Source organism: Orussus abietinus, unplaced genomic scaffold, assembly GCF_000612105.2.
Source record: "Orussus abietinus isolate OABI.00-Male unplaced genomic scaffold, Oabi_2.0 scaffold235, whole genome shotgun sequence".
NCBI lineage: Eukaryota > Metazoa > Arthropoda > Insecta > Hymenoptera > Orussidae > Orussus > Orussus abietinus.
Window position 1 is genome coordinate 86,918 of NW_019394385.1, and position 21,518 is coordinate 108,435.

At 44.9% G+C, this 21,518-nt stretch overlaps 1 protein-coding gene across 3 annotated transcripts in view; it reads left to right on the forward strand.

The window, feature by feature from the left end:
- LOC105697841 overlaps nucleotides 1-20,758 on the forward strand; it is a 61,289-nt gene extending 40,531 nt beyond the window's left edge. The window contains exons 1-13 of one of the 3 annotated variants that reach the window (XM_012421537.1): nucleotides 4,432-4,717; nucleotides 5,603-5,889; nucleotides 12,310-12,858; nucleotides 13,947-14,161; nucleotides 15,000-15,100; nucleotides 15,176-15,292; nucleotides 15,672-15,822; nucleotides 15,934-16,272; nucleotides 16,381-16,476; nucleotides 16,779-16,908; nucleotides 16,985-17,148; nucleotides 17,238-17,342; nucleotides 17,471-20,758. In XM_012421537.1, coding sequence (XP_012276960.1) covers nucleotides 5,847-5,889; nucleotides 12,310-12,858; nucleotides 13,947-14,161; nucleotides 15,000-15,100; nucleotides 15,176-15,292; nucleotides 15,672-15,822; nucleotides 15,934-16,272; nucleotides 16,381-16,476; nucleotides 16,779-16,908; nucleotides 16,985-17,148; nucleotides 17,238-17,342; nucleotides 17,471-19,735 — 4,275 coding nt within the window. In that variant the 5' untranslated portion in view covers nucleotides 4,432-4,717; nucleotides 5,603-5,846 and the 3' untranslated portion in view covers nucleotides 19,736-20,758. Of the gene's footprint in view, nucleotides 1-4,431; nucleotides 4,718-5,602; nucleotides 5,890-12,309; nucleotides 12,859-13,946; nucleotides 14,162-14,999; nucleotides 15,101-15,175; nucleotides 15,293-15,671; nucleotides 15,823-15,933; nucleotides 16,273-16,380; nucleotides 16,477-16,778; nucleotides 16,909-16,984; nucleotides 17,149-17,237; nucleotides 17,343-17,470 lie in introns of those variants that run through there. The other 2 variants (XM_012421538.1, XM_012421535.1) reach the window with 2 other exon arrangements.
- Nucleotides 20,759-21,518: the final 760 nt, after the last annotated feature.

A 21,518-nucleotide genomic window follows, 5' to 3' on the forward strand; every position in this document is an offset into this window, starting at 1 on the left:
TACTGAGCAGTTAGTCTAGTACTTTCAATTAGTGCAATTTGTGGCAAATTTTTGAGCGGACTAATTAAGCGTGCAGGAATCTACCTCGTTTTGGAGCAATAGATCTCACCACGGAATTGTCCTAAAATCGCGGGGAAATGGCTCGTAAATTGCCCATCGAATTTCCGATCTTCGGTACGGTAATAGTAACGAGCGTGCCACACTTGTTCCCCGGCTGCACCCGGCCTTAGAGTATATAATTATTCTCGGACTGCAAACTGCAAACCAGTCGGAATTACCTGAGTATGTTTATACGAGCGCACTCGTCCGGATGCCTATATATAGGACCAGAAGAGAGGTACACGCGTGTATCGAGGGTGTGCACACGCACGTGCGTTTCCAGGGCTCGACGAGAAAGTTACCGGAGATACCTGATATCAGGCAACAGAAATTAAGAGGGAGGACAGCTTCTTTCTCGATTTCTTCTTTTCCCGATCCAGTTTGCGCTCTTGTCAAATACAAACCTGCAAGGTCATTGTTTCCCAGGACATTCATCTTGGATCTCTCGTGAAGGCTTAATTTATCATTCATTCATACCTAGGTCACAGATTTACTGGAGATTTCATTGAAAAAAGAGTGTCCTTCGTTCATGAATAATTTTAAAAAGCCCAAATGAACTCAAACATCATTTTTCTATGAGTATTTGAAATCGTCATTTTATCACGTGTAGATAACTATCAAGGGCAAGTACTCATATCTCACTTTTGACATTACGGGACGCCTTTTATCTGTAATTATTAAATAACAAATAACACGACTTTTAACCCTAGAAGGAAGACATGGGTACGAGCCAAATTCTCCCAGTAGTGATCTCTAGTAATTAATAAGGTGAGGATTTTTCAGTCGGCACTGATTATTGAACAATCGTGTTAGGTTTCACAATGTAGTTACGATTCATAGAGGGAAACGATATCGAAAAAAGACAGAGATTAAAGAAACGTTATTAAAGGAACTCTTCGATAATGACTATGTACCCTCGGTCAGTTGCAACCGTGCAGATGATAACGGAATCTGCGAAATTGCGCTAATCCTCTTGGCGGGACGACCAGGCCCGTTAAAATGCCGCCTTTGGGTAGTTTTCTTTTTATTTCGGGATCGTCGACGTGTCTTCACAGCTGGTCCCTGCGAAACGTGGCAATTTCGGTGATTTCGCGCCGCATGTTGAGAAAGAGAGAGAGGGATAACACACCTTGCACGCGAACAACTGTCGCGCCTCCTCGTTAACTTCTTGGAAGGGGTTAAAGAGGTTTACGAGCATTTCAAACCATTCCGTACGTTTATGAGAATTTTAATGCACGGGGCGACTACAACATACAATGATGGCCGGAAAGAGGTACGCCCGACCGGGAGCAATATTTCCCGAAGCCGAAATAAAAAATTAATCGTTAAGGGTTGTGGATAAAAGTGTTGAGATATATCGCTTGTGTGTCCATAATTGATCAAATTTCGTTCCAATCATTTCTTCCTAGACGCGTTTTATGAGCATTTTCAAATATCCCGTAAACCTTCCGTAATCCTTGAACGTTTGAATTTAAAGAATAATAGCGATTATAATAACAGCTTATAATATCGATTCCTGTGGTCAATGGACCTATGCAAGACCACGAGGAATATTTTATGCCAGTTGATTTAAACGTAGCGAGTAGTTAGGATTTATGGTATTCAATATTCGGCACACGGCATTTCTCTTTTCTCCGAGGGTCAGCGAACGTCTCTCCTCGGTCTCCTCGCAAATCCATCATCGCTCTTCCCCAATTTACCCTTTTCACCGGCCCTACAAGAAAACCGCAGTGACAGGCCTCGGTTTCGGAGTGTCTTACGAAAGCGCGACCTCGCGGGGCATAAATTTCATTTGCTCGCATTGCGCGGGCCTCGTAACGTCTTCCCAGGGAAATTTACATGCACTCTCGTTACACGGCGGTGCTCTCTCGCGGAGAAAGCATCTCGCGCCCGGTGGATATTTTATTAAGAGGTCGTTCATATGCAAATAACGTTAGTTAACGTGGGAACGGTATTTAAGGCCTCATGGTCGACGATGAAAGGATTTAACGAGGAAGCGATTCGCGGGAGGTCATACTCGGTACGAGGAATGCCGAGTGAGTTTGAATTCAGGGTACAAGTTTCACCGATACCTCGCGATCGGTCCTTGCCAGTAGAGGAGGGAATATCCATGGCGGGATCTCGCGCTCTTCTGGGCCTCCTCGCACGACGCGCATGTGTTCGCAATAAATTTTAAGATGGCAAGAACACCGCCCGGGTGCACTTTCCTTCTGTGCGAGAGTGAGTCGTTGCACTCGGCGATGGCTCGACTAAACTGTTTTACATGGCCACGGGGCCGCGGAACCTCTCGCCATTTTTCTTACGTCACCTCGCGTTGCGCGAAAGGAGAGCGCAGTTGTTTTCGTTTCTGCCTTGCTCCTTCTTCTCTTCATCGATGCGATCGGCCATTCCACGAGTTCCAATTTGCAACCGTCGAAATGAATGCCCGGGAGGTGCAGAATGCGCGAAATGGATTCATGAGCTTAATAATCTGCAGCTCGATTGATTTGTGCTTCTTCGATCCGGTGAATTGATTCGGAGTCGGGTCTGGGAGGGAAGGGGAGTCGTTGATGAATCTTTATGGAAATGGGAGGACATTTTTCATGGACTGGGTTAATAATCTCCGGTATTCCGAGTTTCTAAGTGGCGCAATTTATTCTCCCTGATATGGCAAATGTCTTCGTTATATGGATGTCTTCGGGCATCGCACGTGGATCTACGTTCGGACATGGTAATGGTTTAATGATCTGCGAATTTGGTAGACTTTAAATCTCTTGGGAATTGAGTCTGAAAATCTCATGGTTTTTAAATTTTCCTTCCCCCCCCCCCAAGCACGTAGACCGTAACGTTACTCGTAAAGTGGAAAATGGCTACTCCTTCCGAGGACACCCTTTCGAGGCCAGGGTCAAAAGTCCCAGTTTCCAGGAACAACCGTACGGTAAATGGCCGAAAGCCTTTTCAGATATGAACGGTTCGACGGAGCCTCTCCTGTCCAGCCTGCCCTAATAGTCCTCGTCGAGGAATGCACGCGTCTCGGCCTAATATGGCCCGGCCGTTCCCTTAAGCGCGTTATTTCTTAATGCGTCATTAAAGGGATTTCAAAAGACGCTGCGATGACTCCCTGAGGGGCCTTCCTTTCACACGAGAGGTGTCTCCGCGTCTTTTATTCCTCCTCTCGTGCCCTCGGTGCTCTCCTTTCCGCGCTCTAACGAGACGCCGAGAAGAAAAGACTCGAGTCCCCGAGAAAAAGGAATGAAAAACGTACCTCGAGTGAAGTAATTAATTTTTATCGGTGCAGGCGAAACCTTCCTTCGAGTCGAATCCTCTAATGGGGTTCGGAACGCGGGAAGTTTTTCTCACGGGAGATGTTTCACCTATACGTTCGAAATTCTCGACGATGCAAATTCTTGACGGTAGCCAAGGAACGTTGCTCGGAGGTGGTGGCGATTTTCCGAAATTCGTCCCGCTCTTTTTTTGCCGGGTTCCCTCGAGAAACGACCGGTCGGTGTGACGTACGGTGCAAGCCGGTGAGTCACTCTCAGTGACTGGTTCGTTGTAATTCATTGCGATGATTGAGCCCCCCCTCTCCTGCTCCGCTAAGGCTCCGTTCATACCGAGAGAACCTGTCCCTCTCCTTGAGCGTTTCGTTTTCGACGAGCACGGTGTTCCAATTCGAGACGGAGCAAATACCATCGGTCACCCATAGCTACGTTAAGCTACAAAATATGACAAGGTACATTACGAGTCGAGCTATCTTCCAGTCAGTGAATACCGCAAATATTTGGTCTTACTGCAAAATATAATACAGGTACGTCATTTAACGGAGCCTAAGAAATGCTGAATTATAACGCGGGATTTAATATCACATTTTGCTCGATGCCTTGTTCAAGCCTTCCGTACCGGCGGACAAATGCCACAGGCTACGTAATCGATTTCTCTCTTCAAGGATACTTCTCTTTCTGGTGCCGCGAGCAGCCTCCGGAGGCGGACGCGTCTTCGACTTTAAATTCCCGGCGTTGAGGACCCTTTATTTCTTATCGGAGTCATTCTTGCAGAACTGCAAATCGGTTTATCTAAAATCCGTCTTCACTTTTATTGTTGATATCAGGGGGTAGAAAAATACTTGGATATATTGATTACCTCCTTGAAGTCGCGCGTCGCGGCGGTGTGGACGCGCGCTTACGAGCCCCGCCATCGGCGCTCTACCCTCCTCGGCATTCCGATAGAGGCTTGAGAGGGGCACACTCTATTCCGTTCTAGGGTACCGCCGAGTTCCACCGAGTTCCACCGTCGCGGTCAGTAGTACCTGTTGCGTTCCCGTCGAGAAGCTCGCTCTCGCAGCGCTCGGGTTCCACGAAGTGTGGATCTCGCGGTCGCTCATCCCACGGGAACCCTCGCGTTATCGGCCATCCGGGTTGGCCGTTATCGAAATTCGCCAGCGAAACCTCTGTCGAATTCGATAGCCGTGGGTACGAGGTTGGAATCCACGAACTCGAAAACGACTAAAGTGCCGGAACCGATCGATCGCGGTTTAAGCGAGTACGCGAGTGATCGCTTCGAGTGTGCCGATGTGCCGGAGAGATCGGAGAGGGAGAGTAGCCGCATTCCCTGAGGGATTGATTTCATTGATTTTCTTTCGGTACTGAATTATTGCCTAATTTGATCTTTTCTTGGGTATGCGAGGAACGAGTCGAGGGGTTATTTGGGCACTTCAGCGGACGGATTAATCGGATTATTTTATTGATCTGGTTTGATTCGAAGTAATTCGTTTGGGCTAAGAGAGAAGAAATTGCTCTTTGACGAGTGGCTTTAGGTGCTTTAAATATAGTGTGGTGTTTTGGTGACAGGAAATAAAAGCCTTTTGTTTTGATAATGATGTAAAAGAATGTGTATTAATGTGTAAAATTAATTTCGCAATTTTTCATTTGGGTACGTTATTTCACCTCGCTGAAGAATTCCATTAATCTCGGATGATAATTAACTGTAGTCTAATCGCTCAAATGCATCCGGCTCGAAACTCTACCGAGTTCCTTGATCTTTATCGTGTCCACGGGAATTGTTCCGTAGTTGTTTTGAATTTCTACGATATGGCTCTATGTGGCTTCGGCGTAATATAAATCACATTCTCAGAATGCCGTTAACAAGTCACTTGGATTCACTCGGAATAAAACGGAAAGTGGCTTCGCTTGAATTGTCGCGGAACCATTAAGAACCACGTGGTGTCCCATTTGACACTTAAGCGACATCCCGAGTGAATAATCTGCGCGTAACCGCTCGACTTTTCCTCTAATTTCGGGACATTATATGTCCAATTGGGTTGGAAATTAATTTGAAAGAAATGTTCTCGTAACAAGAGGTGACGACGCGAGGCATTTAATTCCGAAACGGCACGTGTCGGTATTACGTGAGCCTTATTTTCACGAGTTTCGAATCGAGAAGTGGCCTTATCGCAAAACCAGGACGGCCAAACTCGGAACTGGGTGCTTTACGTCTGGCTTCACGTAGATTGCACGTGATTTATCAGGTGACGAAAGTGCGCCAAGATCTGGTGTAAGGTGAGACACGTGGACGACTCGCGGAGTGGATTGGCGTGCTACTTCTGGTCTGTGGAAGTTAAAGAAGGATTAAACGGAGATGGAAAATTGTTATTTCTGCCAAGAGACCGGCCGTGTGATTATGGCTGTCTTTCATTGAAATTGCGTTGACTGTATATCGTGGTTGCTGCAACCGGCTTAGTTACCATAATCGCGAGGTCGGCACCACCATACATGAGGACTCCAGATTTCACACAATGGATGAATCAAGTTCACGGTACGATATGAATGGCATGGATAATATTACAATCGTATTGCGATAATACCTCCAATGGAATCTTTGTCGAATATCTGCGAACGATTAACCACTAAAACAGGGCACGACTTAATTTGCTTTGAATATGGAGTTGTTCGTTAAGTGATCATCCTCGATGTAACGCATTACCTGTCGTAAAAATAAGTAAAATACATAACGGTTACTACAGTAAATTGACCTGCTATCTTATTCTTACAATTAGAGGTTTATGATGGTACAAGAGCAGCCTTTGAATTTCGTTTTACAGTGATCGGCAGGATTACTTATTTCCCCAAGAATGAGACTACATTTTTCCAGCATAACCGAGTAAGAGTTGGACAAATCACTCGGTTCTTTTCCCAACATCGCAGGAAGTAGACTGAGAGTATCGTTTAGACATCCCTGAGTCAGCAGAAGTAAAAAAGTCAACGCTTCTCGCGATTAGTAGCCCGAGAAAATTCCTCGCCGCTTCTCGCGGGCATTCCGGACTTCCACCTTCATAGGTATACAATGAAGTGTCGGCATGGCGACTTGCATTTAATTAAACCGTGCACACTAGCCGGAACTTAGTTAATAATCCTTATCGGGCGGACTGCATCGGATTAAATTGATTTTAATTTGCATTGTACACGCCGCGGAATCATCGGCGCCGATACGTTCCACTTTCTTGCGCGGATCATTAGCGAGCGTTTTTGGTTCCCTGCTTTCTTCGGCTCGGACTTCCTAGGGTCTTTTATAACGCACTTTATCTGCACTTTCATTGGCTCCGGGTGCGCCTAATGGCTCGACGCATGCTCGATGCAACGCTCCGCGTTGATCGAACGCTGCAACCTGCAATGAAAAGTGATTAGGAACGTTCACTTCCATTTCCGTTTGCACGATTAGTTCGCGGAACGTTCTTTTCGTAATCGTAGGCCGCTTTCCTGAGAATTCTTTCTTACATGGCCGTTTAATTTCCCGCGCACCGCGCGTCTAATGATCTTCCAGGGATCTTCATGACTGACAAGCGATATACTCGACATTGCGGCGACATACATTTTATTACCCAGTGGATGTTACCAAGCTTGTTTGCGATTTCGTGAACAATTCTTCGTCGCTAAAGGAAAACACTTTGTTCTGATTCTTATTTATTATACCGGGTACACGTGAGGAGGCTCGAATTTTCACGCCCTGATGCTAAATATTGATAAGAGAAATTTTTTCATTCATTTAATGTGGTCTACTAAGGCACGAAATAATCATTATTCAGGAGATGGAGATAAATGTTATACTTTGTTGTGAATAGTTTTAGATCGTTTTAGGCTTTAGTAGGTACTGCAATCTTTTGAAGATTCGCCCACCTAGTTCAAATACAACGAGGTATTTGAAATATTTTTTCTAAGAAGCAGTCACGCGCGTCGCTTATCAGGATGACACAATATTCGTGAATGAAGAACACTCGAACTCTTGACACGGTAAACCAGAAGCACTTTAGCTTTGACTAACCTCTGAGACGTCGTACACATTATTCCCTCTCGATCCTTGCGTAACCTCCACATGATTCAACGGCACTTCCGTCGAAGATTATATATTGCCGGTCGACAATGAGTTATGACGTGTCTGTGTATTTGCGATAACATCCGTTAATTAGGGCAGTTTTAGAGTTGTGTCAAGTTATAGTTTTTCATCGTTCCCTCGATTTTTCATCAAACTACGTGATTTCTCGCAATGAATAAATTAAATTAACATCGGAGCGTTAGCCTAGGAATTCGAGGGGCCAAACAGCTGTACTATTTCGTATTAATCCGCAATATTTATACAACACTCCCATAATAGAATCGCAGGATATGTTTTCGCGCCAGCGTTGGCACTCCTCAACTGTGCCATAAACAAATAACCGTAGGTAAAATTTATAGCCTGGTTAAAGTGGACCTTGGAGAGATGAACATCGTAATGGTTAACCCTGAGGAAAGGGAAATCTCTGGGACGGTCGGATTAATTTTTTCTAAGTACAGTAATTGCGACCTTCTTTGGTTTCCCATAAATAAAAGAAAAAATAGTAATTCTTTCGTGTTTTTTAATCCATCATGAGTTATCGTGAGACTATTATTAAACGCGGTTTATAATTTAAAACCTTCCCCAAAATTAGAAACGTAAAATATATATTTGTACACATATACGAATATATTTCGAGACCTCGATTTAGGAGACATTTCTAAGAGGGACGACCGCCGGCAGGAGAAATGCCAAGAATTCACGGGCACCGATGGAACGCCCGAGTACCCAAGCATCGACCCTGTCTCGTGCCACGGGATGCTACATAGCTTTCGGGATGCTGCATAGCTTTCGGGATGCACCGTGGCAACAATCACTGCAGTCGGGAAGTAATTTAGATCCAGCCCAGCCTCTCTTTCGGCAACTCGCGCAGCAATCGTAAATTACTAATTTAAACAATTCGATCATACGTACATTTTATTAGCACATTCCTACAAACTTAATTTTTTTTTTTACGGGAAATCATGCAACGATCAAATGGTATCTAAAGGATAAAAAGTTATTTAACATATCCTTTATATACGCTATGGGCAACGTGTTAAATTCGGGCAGTGACTGTTCTTTTATCCTTTGCTCGGTTACTCCGCACAATGCCCGATTTATCGCATTGCCGGTAACAAACATGTATATAAATTTGCGAATAATAACAGTTGCACCATGTAGCAACACTTTTACTGCACCTTGTAGGGGATTTTATGCCCAAGTTACTTTCAGTTCCTGAATTCTATGATTTCTATTAAACGACGAAAGTTGCGACATTAAACCATTCAACTCCGTCTTTAATGTATGCAAAGTCTATAATAGATCTCTCGTTGAGAAAAGAAACTGACGAGCGGCTTGCAACGTGGGATGCGGCAAGGCTTTCCCGGAGGTAGAGACGCGCTTGACTAGCAACGGAGCAGCATCCACTAACACCATCGACCGTAGTATAGTAACGACGAGTAGTAGTAGTAACTAGCGAGGACTAGCGGTGACTCCTATCCGAGGTCCGTGAGCTGCGGTGACTCAACGAGGTCCAAGAAAATCGCCGACAACCTCTCGGACCCCCAGAGGCTCTCGAACTCACTGTTGCCCACTGTTACTCGCCGCCACTCAGGGATACCCTCTGCGCTGCTTTTCGTCGTCGAGCTTCTCTCGGTTTCTCCTTTTTTTCTCCCCATCCACGACAGTCAGCCCTCGCGCCAGCCTGGAACCCTTTAAAGAGGCAGCTTCGGCTAAACTCGCTAAAGAAAATCGAGCGTTTAGTGCTTTCGTGGGAACGGCTCTTTCCAGCAAGCATGAAGTTCGTTAAAATCTGGGCAGAGCGGTTCGGTAGGTGGTCCCAAAGGGACCTTGTCATTTGGTCCCTTGTAATTCTCCCATCAATTGCTGTTTAGATGCGACCGGTTTTTATACGGATTTGACACGAACAAATTCGCCCGTGTATTTCATCCCGTGATTGTTTCCTGTCGGCTCATCAGGGAAGGATTTCATCTCGCGTTGCCCTCCTCTGTCTTGTTCTCCATTTTTCTTCGGCCCGAAAACTCAGTTGAGTTGCCGTTAAAAATCCCAAATTTAGTTTCTACCGAGACTAGGGTGGAAATAATTCAGTGCGTGTTTTCCGTAACTGTGTTATTGCACGTGCTGCGAATGAAATTTACTATTTACGGGTTCACGGAAATGTGCGGGTAATACGCTTCCAGCATAAGGACGCAGAGATTTACGTTTACCTCAGAAACTGTTATTCAGTCGTCCTTCAAATTTCCTCCCGAAAAACAGGGGAAAAGGGTGGATAATGGCCTTATCAACAAAGTCCGTGTCTCGAGCTTCCTCATCTGGGCATCATATGTTGAAAAAGCATTTTTATTTTGGTCCTTTGACTCTTCGAGTACTCCAATCTCGGCTACAAAGGAAACATAGAGGGGTTAACAAGGTAATCTCGCGTGCAATTGGTTCGCGCCCGTTACTAGTTATTCAATGAACGAAAGCGCGAGCGAGCACGAAGAAAATGCCGCAGCGGAAGTTGCTGGAAATTATTTCGATCCCGAACGATCTATTTCAAAACTGGTTCCGGTCTTAGGGACTCCATAGCCGATGCCGGAAATGGCCACGTAGTGCCTCACAGTTTTTAAACACACAACCTGAGTTACAGCCCTGACCTGAGGAAAAAGAATTTCGCTCATTAGACGACATGGCCGCTGCTCCGCAGATTTGGGAATAGTACCCTCTTTCTTCCCGAGGGCTCGATAAAATCTTTTTTGAGAACCCGCCGAGTCCTTTGAAACGGCCGCACGTGGTGAGGTCGATTAAAAGTCAAAGTAGAAATAGATACAACCTACCTAAATCCCCGTCCGACCTCCTATTTCGGAAGGCCGGATCTCCGCGTTATTATGGGTCTGCCCAGCGATAAATAGTATAAATATCGACGGAGGTACTTACTCGCAGAAGGTTCAGTGCACTTGTGTGTGCAGAGCCCGTTGCATGTGAGCAGCTTCAATACCCTATCCCGTGTCCAGAGAATTGCTTTTGAATGAAACTCTCGTTATCCAATATGTCGGACGCGGACTCCGCTTTCCTCTATGGGGTGGGGCACGCGATCTTGGAAGCAAATCGCTTCATCGAGGAAGCAGATTTCGAAACCTGGAAAATGTGCATACGGCTCGAATATACCTCGCTACTTTGCATAATGCGCAAGGATCTTCCAGGTGAATGCGATGGTTGCAAAATAGTTGCGTACACCCGTGAGTGATAAGCCTGCTTTTGAACCATTAGAAAAGCTAGTGATGTCATATTTAAAGGCATTCACCATTTCGTTTTAGCTCCGACCGAATGACGATTGTAAGGTACGACAATATGAGCCGCTAAAGTCCTTTTCGAAAAGTGCTCTCCTCGGATATTACACTGCTGCCATTTTCTGTACTTAAATCATGGAGACCGATGTAAAAACGAGAACTTTATTCTCAGTACTAACTTGTACTTAACATTATTTCTTACCATTATCTCGTGTTTCGTATTCAATATTTTGTGATGAGAAGAGATCATGACAGTAGGTAAATTTGAAAGAAGAAATTATCGAATCGATTCACGCCGTGAATATAAATAACTAAAGTTTCATCGAACCTCGGTTCAGTTCGCGCGATTTTAACTAATACCGTGATACATAACACAATCTACGGATAATAACGAAAGCAAAGCCTATCGGTGAATCTACATAAACAACACCGAGCGATTTGCGTCGATTTAATTCGCGCGGATAACTAACGGCGAGCAAACTCGAGTCGCCCGATTTAATTTATGCGAACACCACCAGCGGACGAATATCTTTGCACGTCGGCGAGACGTGCCTCTTTTTTGCATTCTCTTTTTATCCCCTCTTTTATTCCGCGGTAAAATGCGAGCTGCCTCCCCAGCTTCTCGATGATGTCCATGTCCTCGCGCTGTAAGCTCATGCGCGAAGACGAAAGTCAGAGCTGCCCTATTATTAGCTAGAGTCCCAGCCGAGCGAGACGACGGTGGTTTGCGAACGAGCTCGCTTCTAGAGACAAGATGATGTTGCAGCAAAAGGAAAGGGTGGACCGTAATATGCAGAATGCTTGGGCGACACGGCAACGCGGTGTAGAGCAGACGCGATTTCACGTCCGCCGCCAAGGAAATTGGAAACCACCTTCGGTTGTCTGTTTGGTTAACCGACTTTGCCGAGTTAACTTCCCAGCGACGCGGGCCTTAGCCCCGAGAGACGCTCGCGACATCCTCAAGTTCAGAGAGCCGGGTCTTAATCTGCGCGCGAGGGACATTTTCTAGTTTCTTTCCTCGCATTTTGTCGCCCAAAAGCGCCAGGTTGAAGCCTCATTAGCATTTTAGTGCCACCGAACGATGGCTCTTCTTTGGCCTAGTGGACTCCTTAATATTAAAGAATATACTTTGTTTTTTTTACGTAGAATTGCGTTTAGTTTTCTTTGTAAATGAGAATACCCATTCGGAATTTGAGGGTAACGAGAATCGGACTCGCGGGTATGTGAGCGAGACGAAAACGGCACGTAATTCCGCGCACAATGTTGGCATTGCGATTCCGTCCAAATGATCGAACCCTCGAATTTCTTTTACACTGGATTACATCCCTACAATTTGTACGAGTTCTAAGCCTTGAAACTGGTACGGTACTTGGACAAGGCATGCATTTTGCCCTCGATTCAAGTCTTCCTTAATCCTTTCGCCGCGGCGTACGGTGCACCACCGTTGAACGGGACTCCGAGTCACGAACGTGTACACCTAGCCGGCGTTCCAAGAGTCCGGCATCTGGTTAAAACCTGAAAATCCGTATACATATTCGACTAGATTACTCCATAGGCAATCAGCGAAAAATAACCAATTGTTTTATCTTTTGTTCAGGTACGTCGACGGACCTGGTGCCACAGCTGCTGGGCATGTTCGACGAGCTGGTGCGTAGGGGCAGCGGGTGCGGCGAGCACGTAGTCCTGCCGTCGACCTGCAACATACCGGCGGCCATTCAGAAGCGTCTCAGCCTGGTCCCGCATTCCCACCGCGGGTCCATATTTGGGCCGCTCTGCGACTCGGAATCGGTCCTGGCCAAGTCTCGCCGCGAGCGGAAACCGGAGGAGTCGAAACCCCGGGAATCGAGTCGCGCGGAAATGGCCACTCGCGAGGAGGACGACAAGCCGGGGAACAAGGACGACCGCGGGGTAGAACTCGCCGTGGCCCATGGCCAGCTGGCGAACGCCGCCGAGGAGAAGCCCGTGTATGGGCTGACACCCCTCGGGTACACCAGAAGGTGCAGGGCCACCGGCAGGCCCCTCTCGGGGAGCTCCATCGCTTCCAGCACCTCCTCCAGTGGGTGCAGCAATCAGGGAAACGCGTGCGCCGCCAATCCTTATTTGGCCTCCGTCGAATCGCTCGCCGACACCTGTGCCAGCTCCCAAGGTAACTCGCCGACCGACCTCGGGAAGTCGCTCGCTTCGATACCTCGAACTTTTGGATCGCCCCTTATCGACGGCTCTGGTTCTGCAACCCCTGCGGGATTTCATTTCCTCTGGAAAGAAATTCATTTATGAGGATCTTGATCGTGATCATGATAAGAATACATGTTCAAGCTGGAGATTTTGCGACCCGGAACAGGGATCTAAGGAGTAGTTAACCCTTTGCACTCGACGTATTTTCTGGTGGAGGAACCAGCGACTCGAGGACCTAGGCTCTTTTTGTATTTTGCGCATTGCCCGTTGCAATCGAGGCTTTCAAGTTTATCCTAGTCAAATGAATGTCATTGTTGCCTCTCATTCGCCTAATTGATGCACCAAACCAAGTGGCTACTGAGAGCCGCCTCTTGAGGGCATAGGATTAATGTTTTCAAGCCAATTGTTTCACGTTTACGCGTGGATAGGAAATGAGTATTTTTGTCAAGAATGTAACCCAGCATGGTTTATTATTTATTAGTTGAACATCTTTTACCGGGAGGGATATAAATTCAAGGAGATTACCCCCTAACGTTCTAGTCTATGGAGACGTCGGGTATTCGTACCGGAGCAATTCGTTAATGGGACGGTTTATACGAGGGTTACTACCACGGGGTCGTTGCAGCGGAAGTTTATGCAATTCCACCCGCACGACGCGACGAGATGAAACAGCCAACGATGCGCGTGCAATTCGCATTAATCGACTTCCTCGACATATTTGCGCCAGAATTTGTTCCGACGGTTTGCGAGGTCGCAGATTCCAAATCCAAGTTCCACGTTTCGAAATTCAAAGTGGCTCGTCGAATGAGCGAATCGTTAGAAACGTATTTCCATGTATTTATTTTTATTAGTTTTCATGTCTGCATTGTGTTAAAGAATCGTTAACCGATTTACTCCATCTGTACCTCGGAAATACACGCAAATAGTCGTATCCAATGTCTGTAAGAGTGACACTTGACTAAAACGCAATTCCACGTAGTATTTTTCATAATTGCGGTTGAGATTGCGCAGACACTAATTGCCGGGCAAATAATAACGTGCGATTGCTATACTTATTAGGGTCTGGAGATAGCGGCGTTGTGACCGTGTCAGAAGCAAGCTGTCGAATGGGAGATGGCAGCGGTAGTCAATGTAGAGATAGCGCCGAGGGAGATTCGCCTATGTATAACAGGCCAAGATACTGCGATCCTCATCGCAATCCCGTCGAAAGAGTTCTTCTCGAGATCGTGGACACTGAAGCGGTATACGTGGAGCACCTTCGCCAGGTTATTCAGGTAATCTACGAAAATGAAATGATCATTAAATTACCGAAGAATTGCCGAGGTTAAACGGGAAATAAGAAATGCTCGTACAACGGGTCACAAAAATTCTTACACCGCTTCGATATTTAATTTTCATAATCCGTATAACGATACCGTTAGCAGGAACGTAGATAAATTTCGCGCTAGACCTTTAACTCTTGGCACCTCGTGTTCCAACCTACGGCATTATGTGCAATCACCGAAAGATTAAACGCACTTACGATAATGTGTGGACCAGGAAGTAATACATTCGAATCACCGTATAATTTACAAGATGTAACCGGCTAAATAATTACACGTAATACACGTTGATAGATAATGTGGCGGTTAAAGAGCGAGTGATTTAGCGAGAAGTAGAATTAGTAACCAAGTGAATGTCTCCTCTGTGTGCCATTAACCGCTGTTATTTATAGAAATGGAGCGGACAGGGATTCAGGATATTCTCTTTGGCTTTGGCTGCCGGGCGCGGGTTTCAATCAGTTTTCTCGATCGACGCCATCGCGTCTTCCTACTCTTTCGGTCCTCGCTAATCTTTCCCCGGAGCTAATTAGGATGTTCACAATCGAGTTGTTTGCCAAGAATATACGTTACGAAGGTGAAAGCGTGACTCAATGTGCAAACCGAGTTTTACTCCACGTGTAGGCAGAGTCGACCCTATCGGTTGGTTGTCCTTGCAGTCAATCGTAATGATACAGGAATGGAACTGGTTTGATTCGCTTGGCACGTTGCACCACGTTTTCCTACCCCGTTGAAGATAAGACGACTCCCCGGCTGGTACAGTGGACGAATAAATATTCCAACATTGTTTCAGGGTTATCTCATATTTTGGAGAGACGATCCAGCCTCCTTGGTGCACCACCTACAACTCAACGATTTGTTTAGCAACATTGAAGATATATTCCAATTTAATAGGTGAGTTCCCTCTTTCGTCGATTACTCGTCTCGTAAATAGTTTCAAATACAAGAGACGATTTTTTTCGTTTCCAGGGAGTTTCTGAAGGAATTAGAAAATTGCAGCTTGGATCCGATTTGCATGGCAAATACTTTCATCAAGCACAATTCGGGATTTAAAGTGTACACCGAATATTGTACCAATTACCCTCGGTGAGTCATTTTTCTATTCACTATAACGATTACAACAATTTTATTTATTTTTTCTATCATGCCAATGAGTTAATTTCGCTATATATTTTACATGTATCTAGTTTATTGCACTGCGATCTAATGACGTTTTGTGATCTGTGTCGCTGTCGTTTGTTTCATTTTATTCAAGGTGCTGTATAAATTAGCACATAAATACAACATTTAACAAGCATTGAATCAGTTCGGAAGAAATCGTGAACGGAATATACTATAATGTGCTACACTGGCATGAGTTATCTTGCGCACTTCATTTCTGGTGTGAACAAGGGGAGGCTTATTTCTCTCACTATCCGAGTCGTGATTCCAGTTTACTCGTGTGTACTAATCCAGACAATTTCAGGACAGTTTCCGTACTGACCGATCTGATGGGTCAAGAAGTTACAGCGAACGCTTTCCGAGAAAGGCAAGCAGCTCTTGGCCATGCGTTACCTCTGGGGTCATTTCTGCTGAAACCTGTACAGAGAATCTTGAAGTACCATCTGCTCTTACAAGTAATTATGATATATCGATTAACGCTCTTAGTATTAATAGTTATCGCGGAATCTCGCGGGCGTCCAACGCGGTGCACTTCCATATTCGGTAACTTGGGGAACTTTTTGCAGAACTTATCAAAGGAATATGGTGCAGGCGCAGTGGAGAGAGAAAAGGAGGCTGAAGGTAGAAGCGCTATCGAGAGTGCTCTGACTACCATGACCGGTATCGCGAAACACATCAACGCCATGAAGAGGAGGCACGAGCACGCCGTGCGCGTCCAAGAGATTCAGTCGCTTCTGTATGGATGGTGTGGACCAGATCTGACCACTAGTGGGGAACTGGTTGCCGAAGGCAGATTCCGAATGCGAGGTGCCAAAGCTCCAAGGCATGCTTTCCTGTTCGAGCGGATGCTTCTTCTTACGAAGAAGAAGGAAGATGGCCTTCTAGTTTATAAAGCTCATATTGGGGTATGCAGTTGTCATAGTGGATTCCGCAAGAAATGAAAAAATAAAACGGCAGTTCGCCAGCAATGCCAATGGGTAGACGATTAAAACTTGCATATTTTTTTTTAACAGTGTTCAAATCTGATGTTGATCGAGAGCATACCGGGAGAACCACTTAGTTTTCACGTGATTCCGTTTGACAATCCTCGGCTGCAATATACTCTGCAGGTAAGCATACCTTTTCACGGATAATGCACTTATCGCGATAACTTATCGATGCGCTGTTCCAGCATGCATGCATGGATAGGTGAGTCGTAATTTTAGTATTCTAAAGAGTATACACATATGCATATGCTCTTAGAGTCTGTAGAAATGAGCAATTGTTGAATCGGGATAGTTTTAAGTCCAGTATTTAATTTTTACACTCCACCCATAGTAATGTTAATCTAATTGTAATTAAAACTTGTACTTATTCAAGAATTAAACCCTACTTTAAAAACGGATTAATGATACATTTTTTATGATTCAAGGCACGAAACTTGGAACAAAAGAGAGAGTGGACCCTGCAAATTAAGAGGGTAATTCTTGAAAACTACAATGCTGTGATACCGTCCCACGCTAGACAACTGGTCATGCAACTTGGTCAAACGCCTCCTGAAGGTATTAATCGTTACTAATGTTTAGGAAATAACCTCGGACAGTAATAATTCTTACGCGTGGATATGCAATGCTGCAGAAGATGGCGTGGTGGACAAGGGATTGGCGAAAAAGCAACATTCGGCACCGCCTGAATATTTAGAGAAACGAAAGCAAGACAGAGAGAGGCGAAGATCCGAAACAGGTCTGAGGCAAAAATTGAAGAAAGGAAGGAAGAGTGACAGCAACGCGCCTGACACCGAGGTAAACATTACTTTTCAAATTTCGTACGATGTTTTATCACCCGAGTTAGAAGTTACTATTAAATTAAAATGTTTTAACGTTCACCTTAGCATTCACCCTCGTCAACGCGTAAAAACCAAACGGAAGATGCAATTCACGGCAGTAGAGACCGAAGTCTTAACAGATCATTGGATGCACGCGCCTCAAAAGTTAAGGTAATATATTGCTGAATACAAACAATTGGTAAAATAAAGTTTTTTATATTAACATTGTGCCTACAAAAATAGATATATTTTATATCTGACCTCTACTGAACAAATAATTTAATCCTATAAATTTCTAGGACCGTTTTACTAACTGGAGAAGAAAGTCGGAGCCCGGTTTCCAGTCTTACGTGTGTTTAAATCAATCGGACGAGGAGCATAAGGAGAACAGCGTAGACACCGAGTCTACAACCGTCGAAGCCGATTGCAGCCCATTGCCTAACGAGGATGACGACTCCTCGGTTAATTCGCACGGCATCGGTCTTTCACCCACAGAAACCAAAGACAATAACGAGCAACAAGTGCAGGCACAAACCGTGGAACAAATCGTCGGTCACATTCTTATGCAGAATCAAGAGTTCCAAAAGCTTCTCGAGAAGCAGCGAACCAACAGTATTATTAACGTCAGACAACAGCAGCGGTTCATCAAGCACATGTCGGCGGATACTTCGGACGAGAGCGACACGGAAAGCTCCAATTACGCGACCGAATCGGCCGCCAATAACAGAAATGGTCGCGCTCGTTCCGCTCGTCGCGAACAGAGAATGGTCAGAGTCAATAACGCGTGGAACTCATTAACGCCACCCACATCCCGTGACAATCAGTCCTCGTTGCGATTGCGTTACGACAATCTTCGGACGGAGAACGACAAGGAAGCATCCCCTGACTCCGCCGTGAAGAGTAGAAACAACCGAGTCCACGAAAAAAGAGCGCTATTCGAGGCCTTCAAGAGGCAAAGTATCGTTACCGATAGCAAGATCATCAAAACTGCTTTGAGGATAAGAGAGAACTCGACGTCTGGAAACGAGGATACTGCCCCGGAGCCGGCATCCAACGATACCGGTAACAAACCGGAAGAAACGAAGACGATTAATACAGAACCGGAAAACAATGCAGAAGACGCGAAGGAATCGAAAGGTTTCGGGAATTACGATAATCTGCAACACGTTTGGGATGGCTTGCAGGATGAAAAGGGCGTGGATGGAAACGACAGCCCTACCAGACCTGCCGTGTGGTTAACCAAGCTGTGCGAAGGGTTACCAACGTCGCCGCAAAAGTGCGGCTCTTTGCCACGAAGTTTCCAAATTCATCCTAACTCGCATCCTCACATAACGAAGTCCAGATTCTTGCAGAGGGACGGGAAGCCGATGAGCGAGCGTCCGTTCACCATTGCTTCCGACAAACCGGCTGAAATCAACTTAGAAGATATGGAAAGGTACGCTTCCTCTTGCCAGCCCGGAGGTAGAATCGCTAAGTTCCCTACGTGTAACTCCACGTCGACGTCGACCTTCTTTTACACCTTGGAAGACTCTCTGACGGATGCCTACTCCGAGCTGCAGGTGTCTTCTACTTCGACTAACATCCACCCCGATCATAAGATTTACAGAGCCAACGGGAATGGAAGTACCATTTTCAAGAACGTTCTGTCCAAAGCTGGAAGTAGACTGCAGGGGCTACGAACAACCGTGAGCACGGAAACTCTCGAATGCAGCGAGGAACTCGAGAGGACAAAGCACTTTCGTTCTTCGAGTCATGGTAAATATAGGAAAAGGAATAAGTTGAGGTCGTCGAGAGAGACCTCGTCGGACGTTGAAGAGGTGGTAGGGTGTGCAACGGGAGGATCTTCATCCGTGCGAATCCCTTCGTTGTACTACAAACAAGGTAGTTCTGGTCTCGGTGCTCGGATCGCCCAGTCCGATTACGCGGATCCAACTACGTTGTTCGTTGACAAAAGATCCGAATTCTCGCCCGCAGTTATTGGAAACACACCAAAATCGGAACCCGAGCAAGACAAGGCAGTGATTATGTCCGAGCGTCAGGAAATCGAAGCCGATGGTTTCTATGAAAGGTCTTTTGAGTCAATAGAGAACTACGTGGATACCGACACCAACGACGCTTTTCGGGATAGTGCAATATTTAGCGACGTCGACGAGGTGCTTGCAGTTTGTACACAAACTAGCACACCTGTTCAAAAGTCAGATACACCTTCGCCTTGTGGGAACAGGAAGATCGCACCTCCTGTACCTGCAAAAAAAAGAACAGAAGTTGTTGCAGAGCCAAGTAACGGCTTGAGCGACGGGCAAAAGATCAAACCAAGCGTAGCGAGAAAGCCTGATTATCTAAAGGTAAGAGCGAAAATTTTATGCGCACAAGAAGAGGCATCTAATGTCGCTAAATTAGTGGAATGTCACGAAGCGACGTACCGATCCTCAATGGAAGAATCTCAAAGTCAGGAGGGAAAGACATTGGAAAACGAAGACAGGGATGATGTTTCGGCAGGGCAAAGTCAGGCTGGCTGGGTTCGAAGAATGGTTGGCCAATTGCAAGGACACGTAGAGTCCTGATCTGCGTTACGAAAATTACTAGAGACCTGTAGGCATTGTACTCTTTCATTTTCATGTGCATTTAGCCAGCGGATACCAGTAGCAAAAAAAGTGTGGTACCATGGTTGACTATGGTCTCTTTCGCGCGTACTTCGAACTCGGTTTCTGAGAATAATTAGATAGTGCACGTTGAGTGGTGATTACGTCTAGTTAAGATCGGACACTTATGATGTAACTTAAATTTTAAATGAACATGCATTTTAAGAATCTTAATCCAGATTAATAATGGAAGTGATGTAAAAGGTTCTGTAAAAGTTATTTGCTGTTCATAATGTAACATTTCAAAATGTTTACTTGTTATGAACAGTTCATAATGTAAGGAAGCAACATTTTCTTTGCTGCACGTTAACTAAAAGTAATGAAGTACCAAGCCTGAACTGGCTAATCAGAAGCCAATTTACCGTAATGTAGTTATCGTAATCATATAATGCTTCTGATGTTATTCCATGGACACTATTGAGTTTAATTTATCCTTTTATAATCAAAAGAAATGTGTACGTTATGTCTTACGATATGACTCTACTGCCCAAGGAACTGACTGTACTTTTCTGTAGGTTATGTGATACGGTGTATTCAGTTAGGAAGTATCCGTAGACATGAATCTGCTACTATTTATCATATACAAAGTACAAGTTGTATTTTAATTTTGGCAATGAATCCAATGATTTTCTGCCTGGTAGTCGCTGAACTTATGTATTTGATTTGCTTCACTACACATGCCATTGTTTTGATTCATCGAAACTCGTGCGTTCTGTTGCAATGCAAAGAGTGACTTAATAATAACATTGTCTTTAATTTTTGGTACAATTACTGTAAAGTCTATGAATCATTAACATGTACGTAACTTTTATCGTTTCCAACATCCCTCAGTAATGTATAAAGTTAGGTGTTATAAAAATACACAGTTGTACACACTGTTATTGTATATAGTAATATAACATTTCATAAAAATTTGTCTATTTTCTTATAAACAGATCTATAAACAATGTGGGTATGCCTTGTAACTCTAGTACACCCAAGTATGTCCAAGACACCACAGAGCTAAATTGGTAGATTGCTCACGGACAAGGTCGCGCGAACGCACCACAATCGCACACGATCGCATCCTGTGCTGTCCTGTGTTGCCCTTCGGTTTCGTACAGTTTCGTACTGTTTCGTACATCGACACTGGACTCCATCGATGGCTTGCACCTGGTCCGCACTGCCCTCTCCGGCCACGCAGCGTACTAGCGGCGGGAGCAGCGCGGAATTCGAATCGCTCGAGGGGCAGAATGGATTTCCTAAAGAAAATAAATATTTATAAACAAAAACAATTAATGAAAATTATTTTAGTATTACTGTGGAGCGTCCCTGACCCACCTAACGTAGTTTTTGTTAAATAATAATTTACAGAATTTTATAAAGAATATAATAGAACATGTTCTATTAAATGTTAACAAGTTTCTTAGTGATTCAATTGTTCCATTCACTGAACCGAAGTTAGAATATTATCTTAGCTTAAAAGAAATAGTTTCTAAATATATATACAGTGAAATACCGTCGGAAAATTTACGACGCATCAACTATCGGACACAGAAACGAAATCGTGATTTCATGCCTCTTATATATTTACGTTCCACACCATTCTTCGTATTCCTCGAATAAATGGACACCTGTAAATCATTAAATCAGCATGTAAATGAGCACCCGTAAACATAAGAAAGACTTTTCATATCCGAGTTTATTATAAACGCAAATCGGAGTA